Below are 12,411 nucleotides of genomic sequence, written 5' to 3'. Positions count from 1 at the left end.
TGGCTCACAACCATCTGTAATGGGATCCAATACCTTCTTCTGGAGTGTCTGAAGACAGCTACAGTATATTCATATAAATAAAATTAATAAATAAATTTTTTTAAAGTACATTTGTAGCTGGGCAGTGGTGGCACACGCCTGTAATCCCAGCACTCTGGGAGGCAGAGGCATACGGATTTCTGAGTTCGAGGCCAGCCTGGTCTACAGAGTGAGTTCCAGGACAGCCAGGGCTATACAGAGAAACCCTGTATAGAAACCAAATCCAAAAAAAAGTACATTTGTGCAGGAGTATATGTTTGTGTCTGTGTTTATGTGTGAATAAGCACATGTGTGCCAGGGCACTTGGTGAAGGACAGAGAACGTGTGTGAGTAGTTTTTCTTTTTTTACCATGAGTGTGTTACAAGAATCAAACCCGTATCATCAGGCCTGGTGGCAAATACCTGTACCTGCTGAGCCATCTCACCATCCCTCTAGGAATTTTTGCTTCATATATTTTATTGCTTGGTGTGTAAACATAAATAGCTACTATATTTCTAGAGATTATATTCTACTTTTTTCCAGTTTAAAAATCTGATTTCTGTGTGCACCCACGTATGTGTGCATATGTGTGCGCGCCTAAAGTCAAAATCAGGTCTTTTCTATTAACTCCTATCTTATAATTGGAGACAAGGTCTCAGGAAACCTAGAGCTTGCTGCTTTGGCTATACTGGCTGGCTAGCAAGCTTCCCACGTTCCACCTGTGTCTACCTCCACTGGTGATGGGCTAGAGATGCTTTCTGTGTTGCCTGGGTTTTACATGGATGGGGTCCTCAGATGTGGGTAGTAAACATTTTATGCATTGAACAATTTTGCAGTTCAAAATTCTGATTTATTATAATATCACATTTTCACTCCTTCTTGTCCTTCTATCTTTGTGTCCTTGGGTATTGAATTCCTACCTAAGGTCATTACTGGTTGAGCCCTGTTGCCTCCCCCTCCATTTTGACTTTATTACAGTAGCACTTTAATTGGTGTTGAATAACTTAGAAAGTTACCAAATCTCATTTAAGAGTTTTTATGGATTGTTATCCCTTGCCTGATGACCTGACTTTAATCCTGGGGACCCACATGGTAGAAGGAAAGAACTAACTCCCACAAGCTCTCCTCTGATACACACCACACAAATGTCTCACCCAAAGAGATGAACAAATCAATGCAATTAAAACAAACTTTAAGTTTTTGGTTTTTTGGATGTGTCCCCCCCCCCCCAGACAGGGTTTCTCTGTTTAGCCCTATCATCTTTCTTGGGGGAGGGGGGGAAGGGGGCATTAAACTTCCCTGTGGGTAAATACTTGGTCTCTGGTGATCAGCCCTAGCCTAAGGCCTTGTAGTAGAAATCTAGCTTCATTTGAAAAACAAAGGACAGTTCTCTATTGCGGGCCACACCTTTAATCTTAGCACCCTGGAGGCACAGGTTCTAAATTCAAGGCCAGCCTGATCTAAAGAGTAAGTTTGAGGACAACACTGGAATACCTGAAGAAATAGCAGCTCAAAAAAATCAAAACAAGTGATGGAGAGATGGCTCAGTGGTTAAGAGCACTGACTGCTCTTGCAGAGGTCCTGAGTTCAAATCCCAGCAACCACATGGTGGCTTACAAGCATCTGTAATGGGATCTGATGCCCTCTTCTGATGTGCCTGAAGACAGCAACAGTATACTCATATATAAAATAAATAAATCTTTTTTTAAAAAAGAAATCAAGCCAGGCAGTGGTGGCACATGCCTTTAATCCTAGCACTTGGGAGGCAGAAGCAGGTGGATTTCTTGAGTTCAAGGACAGCCTGGTCTACAAAGTGAGTTCCTGGACAGCCAGGGCTATACAGAGAAACCCTGCCTCAGAAAAAAACAAAACAAAACAAAAAACGAAAAACAACAAAGTCAAAACAAACAAAAAGACTTTTCACTCAAAATGTGAATTTTAGGCCAGCTCCAGCAATTCTTCAAACACCAAATTTGATTGGAGAAAAATGTTTGGTGGCTGGAGATGGTTCAGTGATTAAAAGCACTGACTGCTCTTCCAGGAAACCCAGGTTTGATTCCATAAGATCACTGTAATTCCAGTTTCAGAGAATCTGATACCCTGATAATGGTCTCTGAATGAATGTGGTGTGTCGCAAATTTAAAATAGTATACCTTAGAAAAAATGAGAACTATGTGGGTGAGGTCTGAAGGCCCTATCACTTGGAGAACTAAGATCTTGATAAGATCTCTAGCTAAAGGTCTTCCTCCACCTTGGTGCTGTTCAAGGCCACCCTGAGAATTAGCCTAAACAGAAGGGATAAAGAACAACAAACAAAAAGGCAGCTGATTAAAGGAGTTGAAAAGGTGTACTTTGAAGGCTAAAGGAAATGTTCATTCTTCCAGTTTCTTAAATGAATTTAAAGCCAGGAGGTGGTGTTGTATGAGACTGTCTCTGAATTCAGTGCCTGGCTGGACTGAAGAGCAATTTCAGGACAGCCAGGACCACACTTGGAAGCCCTGTCTTAAAAGACAGAAAGAAATGAAAATTTAGAGTTGCATGATCTAGCAACTTCACTCCTACGAGTATAAAGTTGACACCTGTGTTGGTAGGAGCATTGTTAATCAGAGTTAAAACAGAAGCAACTCAAGCAAGTACATTAGGTAAGTGGATAAGAAAAATATTGATATGCAGTGTTTCTTCATCTTTCAAAAGACTGTTCTCAAATATGCTGGCCTAGGTAATATTGTCAACTTGCCATGGCCTAGAATTATCTGGAAAGGGGTCTGGGACGACGTTACCAGATTGTTCTGTGGGGCATTGTTTTGTTATTAAATGACATAGAAGATTGCGCTGTTGGGTGTTTCTGGGCTTCCTTGGTTCCTACTGCACTCCTTTTCATGTGAGTTCCCTGGTTGGAGGCCTCTGGCCTCCTTCCAACATGCACATGTGTATAAGTTAAATCTTTAAAAATGCATTCAAAACTTAAAATCCTATAAATAATAACTATGTAATGGTGTTCTGAAAGAATATTTTCATCTTTGTTCTTTTCTCTTTGTTTCATTCTGTCTTTAATATTTTATGTGTATGAGTGTTCACATATATATGGACACTATGTACGTGCAGTATATGTGCAGGCCAGAAGAGAGCACCAGATCCCCTGAAGCTAAAGAGGTCCTGGGAATCAAACTTGGGTCTTCTGCAAGAGCAGAAACTGCTCTAAGCAGCTAAGCTGTCTCTCTGCCCCCCACCCTACCCCCCATTTCATGTCTTGATCTTAAAGTTATTTCCACCACTCAAAATGTGAAGTGGTACAGCTGCATTTAAAAATAGTTTGTAGTCCCATACAAAGTCAAATGTTGAATTACTGAATAATCTGTTAATTTCACTTAGAAGCATAGACCTAAGAGAATTAAAGCATTAATATAAAAACCTGTACATAATTTTAAAAGATAATTAATTTATTCTTATGTACATTTGGTGTTTGGCCTACATGTTTGTCCATATGAAGGAGCCAGATCCAGCGGACCTTGAGTTACAGACAGTTGTGATTTTCCATGTCCGTGCTGGGAATTAAACCTGGATTCTCTGGAAGAGCAGCCCCATGCCCCTAACTGCTGAGCCATCTCTCCAGCTTCATTTTTTTAAAGCCATATTAGATGAATTCCTGGCAGTCTTCTTGCCTCAGCAAGAGTAGCACAGAGATGCCCCATCACACAAGTGCCCTGCCTCTGCCTACACCTCTAGCTTGCTTGCCTTTTATGAGCTTATACTGAGAGAGGATGGATAGTATCAGTTCAGTCCAACTTAATGTTGGAAGTACAGCCAGAGATGCTTGCTTGTTTTTGGGACTGGGCCCTCTATTATATCCTGTGCTGTCCTGGAACTCCCTGAGTAGCTAAGGCTGGCCTTAACTCTGAAGTAATCCTCCTGCCTCATTCTCTGAAATGCTGGGCCAACCTTCCTGAGAGATTTTTAAGTAAATGTGTGTCATGGCACACTACACAGAACTCTTGGCTACCTCATTTGCCATAAAGGATATGCTGGGATGGGATCTTCAGAGTACACAAGAGCAGTCCTTTAGACTGCTTCAGAAACATAGCTGATGTGACCGTGGATTTAGCCTAAAGTTAGAATGCTTACCTAAGTAGCACAAAGTCCTGAGTTTGATCCACAGCACCAAAAACCCAGAAACACTACAGAAACAAAAATCATTTATTTGAGATTAGTCCACAATGAGGTAGGCTTCATTTTAGGGAACCTCTTTAGGTGAAACATATTTAAGCATTCCATCCTGTTGTAGACTATTTGATAGCAACGTTTTAATCTACTAATTGCAAGTATTTATTTATTTGTTATTTATAAAGCATTTATGACCAGGTGTGGTAGCATATACCTTTGATCCCAGCATTTAGGAGGCAAAGGTAAAAGGATTTCTGTGAGTTCAAGGCCATCCTGGTCTACGGAGTAAGTTCCAGGACCGCCAGGGCTGCACAAAGAAACCCTGTCTCAAAGGTGGGGTGGGTGGAGAAGCATTTGTGTTATTTAAATATACATTTTATTATTATAATTGTATTGTGCTCTATCTAGTGCATGTGTGGAAGTCAGAGAACAACTTTAGAAGTTGTTTCTCTACTACCATTTATTCATGGGGATCAAACTCAAGTCCCCAGGTTTACTGAACCTTCTCACTAGCCTTGAGTCAAGGTTTTCTGTCCCCAATTGGGGACTAAGAACCCCTCTGTACATTCCAGGGAGGCATACTACCAGTTTGTCTCAGTTGGGAAAAAATAGCCTGGCGTGATTGCAGATGCCTTTAATCTCAGCGCTCAGGAGGCAGAGGATCTGAGACAGCCTCCTGAGATCTGGCCTCAAAGTAACAACAACATAAAACAAACCTATATCTTAGTCATGATGGCTATACTGTCAGCCTCACTTACACCCAGCAAGCATCTCCTTTCTTTTTGATGTGTTGTATTCAGTATTGAATGGGGCAGTCAAAGGGTTACTTGTCACAAAGAAAAACTCTATCATGACTGTTAGTTTTTTTTCAAGCCAAGTGAGGATAGGACTGAGAAGAGCAGTTCTACAATTTGACATGTGTAAACTTTGATGACTGAAGCTTGTGTTAGCCTTTCAGTTTAGTGTTTCCAAAAAGTTAATGGCCAGCCTTAAAAAAAGTACAGAAAAAGAACCGTTCTGACCAGAGTGGTATCAGGGCAGAGCGTGTTGGTGTCCGGATTGTGGGCCTTAACTCCTGTGAACTCTCAGTCCTGTTTTTAGTAACTCTTTCTCTATCTCTCTGTCTGACTCTTTAAGATTTTCTTTTTTTTGAGACAGGGTTTCTCTCTTTAGCCCTAGCTGTCCTGGAACTTACTCTGTAGACCAGGCTAGCCTCAAGAGGACAGAAATCCTCTTATCTCTGCCTTCTGAATGCTGGGATCAAAGGTGTGTGCTACCCCTGCCTGTTGTCTTCTAGAACTTTTATGTTCCCTTTTTTTCCTGTTATTGTCCATGTTTGTGTCTGTTTATAATTCTCCTCACTGTCTTGTTTTTTTTTTAAAGACAGGGTCTCACTTTGTAGCTGGCCTGGAACTCACTATGTGGGCCATGTTGGCCTAGAGCTCACAGAGATCCACCGCCTTTGACTTGCTGGTGCTGGAGTTAAAGGGCAAGGAGCCAAGGTCATAATTTGATTCCATCAGTGGTTTACAACCATCTGTAGTTCCAGTTCCAGGGCATCTGGTGGCCCCCTGACTTCTGTGGTGCCTGGACACATTTGGTATACAGATACACATGCTGGCAGAATACAAGTATGTTTAAATAAAATTATTAAAATAGTGAAACCTGAGCAGTAACTGTCTTTTTTAGTCTACAGAAATGAAAGTTCAAACTGTCATTATAAGGAACAAGACTCTAGAGTGATACTTGGTTTTTGTTCTTGTAGCTTACTTGTTTTGAGCCTAGGCTGGAACCAAGATCCTTCTGCCTCAGCTTTCTAGTGCTCTGATTAGAGTTTGTTTGTTTGTTTGTTTGTTTGTTGTAGCAGAACTTGAATCAAGTGTCCATACTGATATTCAAGAGAAGGGAACTAGAACCAGGCACCATCAGGGTTGTGTGGCTATAGATAGACTAGGACAAGTGACAGAATGATAGGAGGGAATCAGATTTACTTACAGGCCAATTTTGAAAAGACAGTAAGGGCTACCTCAGAACTCCATCTTAAGAAGACTCAGAGTTGCACAGCGAATTTGAAGAGGAGCAAGGTTAAGAGAGTACACGCAACCAGAATGACAAAAGTCTCTGTTCAACAAGTACTGACTCCTATCAAAAGAAGGGACCCTGTTAGAGGAAGGAGTGTAGAATTTATAGTGGGGTGATTGCAGTTTACCATGTACTAATGGTTTAGTTTCCCCAAGTGTTCCCAATAGTAGTTTCCTATTTTAGGAAAGGAAACATACTCATCATTACTTTTACTTAGCTTTCTTCTCAGAAAGTCCCTTTATAACTGATGCTGTCCTCAAAACCTTGTTCAAACTAATAAAGCTAGATCTCGTGCATGTGTCTCCCATCCTGGACTTGACACGGGATCACTGCTTGCCAGTTTCAGTGACTAAGTTCTGTCCTGAAGATGCCAACAAGACCCTTTACCTTTTAGAATCAGCCCACCCATTTCACTGCTAATATTGCATGGGGATAACTGGAAGTCACCCTGCAGAGGTCTCCCAACCTTCTGGGTCATAAGAACAGCGATGATAGTGCTTTACTATAATTAGTCCCCAGTGGTCTGCTTAAGCTTTACAGCCTCAGCTTCCAGAGGCAAGGTTAACTAGCCCAGAAACACAGGCTGCATTATTACTATGATTGCTGTGAAGAGAAGCCTCAGCAAGTAGTTCTCCACAATAGCATTTAATAGCCAACCGTAATGGGAAAGGACGGGGGTGAGGGTGGGGAGAAGTGCAGTTCTGCATTTTCTTATTTTTGTTTATTCCGTGTGTAAGAGTGTTTGGCTAGCACAAGTGGGAGGATCAGAAAACAACCTTGTGTGTCAGTTTTCAACTTCCACCTTGTTTGAGACAATCTCTTCTTCACAGCTGTACTCCTCGGGCTGCTTAGCCCTTGGTTTTCCAGGGATTCTCCTGTCTCTGACTTCCATCTTGCAGTAGGGCCACTGGGATTAGACACTACCACCCGCAGACAGTAGTTCTTGAATTTAAACTCAAGTCCTCACACTTGTCTGCCGAGCCATCTCCCCAGCCCTGTAGATCGCCTTTAAATGTTCACACAAAGTTTCCCTTTATATTCTTAGATTTCTCAAAAAGAGCAAAAGAAAAAGTGAAGCTACTATTTATTTATATTGCAAAGGCAAATTGAGTGTTTAAATGAGCAGACATAGGGACCAGCACACATTTCAGCACAGCCTGAAAGTTAGCTTTTTCCCAATGGGAGATCAGCATCTTTCGGGCTTCCATAATTGTAGCTACCCAATTCTTTTGTGCTGCCAGTTGTACAGAAAGCCACAACACATAATGTGTATACTGGCAGTTCTGCGGCGAGAATATAATAACTCTCCTTGAATGTAAAGAAAAGGTCAGTATAATCCTCAGCACATTTTTATCTCCCTTTCTGTGTTGCTTTGGGACCTTGGGGTGGTGAGCCCTGTTAAAGGACATTACAGTCATTCACAGCTCCAGATTGGTTTTATTTTGGATCCTAAAATTGGACAGCAGTTCATGTTAGGAAATAAATGTTCTGATGAGCTGAGCAAAAGAGTGTTTATAGACCAAAGGGCCTCAACACACACACACACACACACACACACAAAGATCTGTAGTTTCATTTCCAGACCCATGTGTTTGAAGTCATAGCCATAAATATCATTGCCCAGATCAATGTCATAGAGTTTTTCCGTCTTCTTCTTGTAGCAATTCTTCTAATTTCAGGTCTTTTTTTTTTTTTCTCCCTGAAACAGGGTTTCTCTGTGTAGCCCTGGCTGTCCTGGAACTCACTCTGTAGACCAGGCTGGCCTCGAACTCAGAAATCCGCCTGCCTCTGCCTCCCAAGTGCTGGGGTCACAAGGGTGCGCCAGCACCACCTGGCTGCTTTTCTTTTCCTAAATATTTTATTCCTTATTATCTGGTCATTTCAAACCAGTTCATACCTGTTCACCCTAGATTGGATGAGAGGGTGGGCACTGATGAGCTTTGGAAATTTGTGATCTTCCTTGAGACTAAAATGTTCCCATATGAGTTCTTTATTCTGAAGGTAGCTTTTCATATCACTAGCTTCTCAAAGCAGATCTGGATCCTTCGAAAGTGAGAGTTATTGGTGATCTTTTGAAGTAATGTGGATTAGCTCTTTTGTGTTAACAGCGTTTCTCATTAAAATTAGATAAATTCTATTTAAAGCTCAAAGTTTCAAAATCTGACTGGGGTGGTGGCTCATTGGGTAAAGTACTTGGTTGCACAAGTTTGAGGATTTGTGTTTGAATCCCTAGAACTCACATAAAGCCAGGCGTAGTCCAGTGTTCCAGCCCAGTGTTCCTATAGCAAGATGGAAGTCTCTCGAAGCCCACTGGCCAGCTAGCCTGGCATGCACAGCAGCAAACAACAGAGCAGGTCTGGGGTGGGACCAGCACTGGAGTTTGGCCCCTCCCCTCCATCATATTCAAAACTTCAAAGTGAGTTAAATTGACCTCATATATTTCGTAGGTTCCTAGATATGGCTGTTTGTGTGGGATTAGGTTCCTTCAGTGATAGTATTTTAATGTTTTCTCCTCTGGTATCTTTGAAGGAAATCTCTTCTCCCACTCCCATGTGACTGTTGTATAGCTAGCAGGCTCCCATCTGTGCTTTGACGTCATGATCTGTTTTTACAGGTTAGTCACATTTGTCATCGCTTCTCTTGTGTTCTATTACAGGTTCCAGTAGGCAATGGAAACTGATCTCAGTTCCCAGGACAGAAAGGACTTGGACAAGTTTATTAAGTTTTTTGCCCTCAAGGTAATATGTCCATTTTCTTGAGCTGAGGACAGCTAGAAATATTGTCATACTTCTCCCTTAGAGAGTCACCTTTGGAAATGTAGCATAGCAGCTTGCGGCTTGTGGGTACTTCTGTCTGTTGTAAACCAAACTGTGAAATGTGGGGGAGGAATTAGGGATGTAACTAAAAAGTAGCTTCCAATTTCCACGGCTACTTGTTCAAAAAAATTTTTTTATAAGGCTGTTTGTAGAAATGTCAAAGTGTTATGTCGGGTTATTGGCACAGTATAGTCCCTTAGGGTGGCAACAAAGACCGAACCTGAATGGGCAGGTCTTTGGGCATCTTCCTCACTGCTTCAACTAACACTGTAAGGTACAGCGTATTAGTGACTTTCCTTGTTCTGTAACCAATCCTTTTTTTTTTTTTTTTTTTTTTGGTTTTTTCGAGACAGGGTTTCTCTGTGTAGCCCTGGTGCCCTGGAACTCACTCTGTAGACCAGGCTGGCCTGGAACTCAGAAATCCGCCTGCCTCTGCCTCCCAAGTGCTGGGATTAAAGGCCTATGTCACCATTGCCTGGCTGTAACCAAATTCTTAAGTAACCTGCGAGAGGAATCTTTTGTTTTGTCTCCTAGTTGAGAGACTGTAGTCCACCATGAGGCTGGTGGCTGCTTGCTCACACCCTGTGGGGTCAGGAAGCAGAGACTGGGAAATTCCTGTGGTCATCTGGCTAACTCTTGTTTTCGAGATAAGGTTTCATTTTGTATGCCAGGCAGGCCTCAGCCCCATGGCAGTCCCACCTCAGCCTTCCCAGTGCTAGGATTACACGTGTGTACTCTTTTCCCTTTTCACGTTCTTATTACTCTTTTTGTGTCTGGGGGGGGGGCTGTGGGAGTGTTGGGGGTGTGGATGCACGTATGTGGGCTTACCACAGCACTTGTGGAAGTCAGGAGTCTGTCCCCTCCTTCCACCATGTGGGTCATGGTGATTAAACTTAATTCCTCAGGTTTGCTGGCAACTGCTTTGATCTATTGAGCCATCTTGCCAGATCTTAATTTTCAGTCTGCATCGTGCATGTGCGTGTCTGTGTGTGTGTGCTCATTGGTGTGTATACACTTGTGCTCAGATAGAGGATGTTGGTTCCTCAGAGGTGGAGCTACAGGCATTTGTAGCAGGTCTGGCTTTTGTGGGTGCTGGGATCTGGCACTCTTCACTGCTGTCATCTCTCCAGCTTCCTTTTCTGCTTTCTATGTCTCCAGTACTGCAGCCCAGTGAGAGGGATAATCCCACCCACAGTCAGCCTCACAGACACACTTGAAGATATGTCCCTCTAATGCTACACACACTTCTTGGGTGGTTGGTTTTGGTTTTGGTTTTCCAAGACAGGGTCTCTCTGTGTAGCCCTGGCTGTCCTGAAACTCACTCTCAGGGATCACGTGCTCTGCTGGATTAAAGGCCTGTGACACCATGCCTGTGGCCAACCTCTTAGCCCTGCTTAGGCAGAATTTTAAACCCTTAAGAAGCTAAATCATTTTCTTTTCCTCTTTTTCCTTTTGCTCTTTGGTTTTCTTTCCCATTTCCTTTTGCTTCTTCCTGGGGCAGTGCTCAGGGCTGAGCTCAAGCCATACTTGTGCTTACTTTATTAAAAAGTTTCTTACTTTGTGCTTTGGTTTCAGACTGTCCAAGTGATTGTCCAGGCTCGGCTTGGAGAAAAGATTTGCACCCGTTCATCATCTTCCCCGACCGGTTCAGATTGGGTAAATGTCTATTCTTTGCTGACAGATGTGTATACACTATGATGCTTGTCCAAAGGCACGAATGTAAGAGGTTGTGCTACCATGTGAGGCATACTGCTTATAGGGTTGCTAAATCAGTCGACCCTTCCTGTAGAGAGTATGTGCATTCTTTATAAAAATTAGCCTCCTATTCATCTGGACCTTGATTTTCTGCTGTAACAGATGGTAAAATTTAGTACTTAGGAGATAAAATAGTAAATATCCTAGTTGCTGCTAATCTTCACAGAAGGTAGCCTTTTTAGCTTTATGTTGCCCTTTGTCTACTTCTCCTCAGGGTAGCCAGGCCCATTGTGCACTGAGCTGGACTGGAGGGAGGGAAGCTTATTCGGGAAAGGGGGTAGGTGCAGTATAGGATCTTGGTCAGCTGAGGGCACAGACAACAGACCCTCCTGGAACAGCTTCAGAGAACTGGTTTATTTATTAGTGGCAAGAAAGGGGTATTTATGCTCCTGGGAGGTGCCATGGTCTTGGGGGCAAAGTTTGTGTGACCATGTACCATTGGCCATGGCAGGAGTGTTGAAAGATGCTTCATCTATATACTCAGGGAGGGCGGGGACCTTAAAAGGTTCAACAAAGTGAAGCCTTGTAACTGTCAGGGTGATAAATTCCTACTAAGGTGGATGGTAGGGGTGCCAGCTTTATGGCACCAGGTTGAGAGCAGGGAAACAGGCAACTCCTGCTCTCCTCGTGTGTGGCATCCGTGGTGGTTGAAGCCTCCTTGGCCTTTCCTCCTTAACCCTGGGCCATTACAGTCCCACAGCCTGAGACTTGAGAGGCTCCAGAACAAACTGTTTAGGGAAGGATGAAGTAGCTTAATGTTTTTAATACTAAAGCAATACCTGCATGCACTGCTCTATGTTCCCATAACACTCCATGAGAGGGTTTCACACAGAAATCGCTCTTGGTGTTTAGTTCAATTTAGCAATCAAAGACATCCCAGAAGTCACCCATGAAGCAAAGAAGGCCCTGTCGGGGCAGCTGCCTGCTGTGGGGCGATCTATGTGTGTGGAGATTTCACTCAAGACTTCTGAGGTAAGGCCGTGGCTGGACTTGGGGGGATTATTTGGCATGTAAGGCTCTTCATCCTCTGCTTCCATTATTTGTAGCTTGATACATGTTCCTTTTCTTTCTGAGTTTCTCATATTTTTGAATCAGGGGTTTTTATTTATTTATTTTTGTTATGCTGGGTATTAAACTAGTTATTGCCCATGCTTATATAATGCAGGAATGTTTCAAGGCTAAGGAATTCTGCATTTAGTCTTTTCTTGCTCACTTGTTCAGAATAATATACAGACTAATGGAATAAAAAAAAATGTAAGTTAAGGTAATAATAACCTTTCCTAAACTGTTGTCTGTAGAAGTTAGGTCTGGTTCTTCCTCCTACCCCATGCTCCCAGAAATAAGACTCAGACTCAAAATATATTTACAGATACCTTGGCTATATAGCTAGGCTCTTCTCTAACTAGAATCATAACTATAATAACCCATTTATTTTAACCCACATTCTGCCACGTGGCTGGTTACCTGTGCTCAGGTACCATGCATCTATCTGTCTTGTCACATCTTCCCCAGGGGTATCTCCCGGGCTCTTTCCCAGAATTCTTTCTGCTTCCCAGATGTCCCACCTTCTGTTCTACC

The 12,411-nt window shown here is 42.7% G+C and overlaps 1 protein-coding gene across 5 annotated transcripts in view; it reads left to right on the top strand.

Annotated features, from left to right (window-relative positions):
• The window catches only part of Atg13 (autophagy related 13), a 32,160-nt gene that overhangs the window by 2,637 nt on the left and 17,112 nt on the right, over nt 1-12,411 (top strand). For all 5 annotated transcript variants that reach the window (XM_052182965.1, XM_052182967.1, XM_052182964.1 and 2 more), the window contains exons 2-4: nt 8,919-9,000; nt 10,654-10,734; nt 11,686-11,805. In XM_052182965.1, the coding sequence (XP_052038925.1) occupies nt 8,932-9,000; nt 10,654-10,734; nt 11,686-11,805 (270 nt within the window). In that variant the 5' untranslated portion in view covers nt 8,919-8,931. The remainder of the gene's footprint in view (nt 1-8,918; nt 9,001-10,653; nt 10,735-11,685; nt 11,806-12,411) is intronic.

Source organism: Apodemus sylvaticus, chromosome 5 (genome assembly GCF_947179515.1).
Source record: "Apodemus sylvaticus chromosome 5, mApoSyl1.1, whole genome shotgun sequence".
Lineage (NCBI taxonomy): Eukaryota > Metazoa > Chordata > Mammalia > Rodentia > Muridae > Apodemus > Apodemus sylvaticus.
Note: the sequence above shows the minus strand (reverse complement) of the source record. Positions and strands in the feature narration are given on the sequence as shown.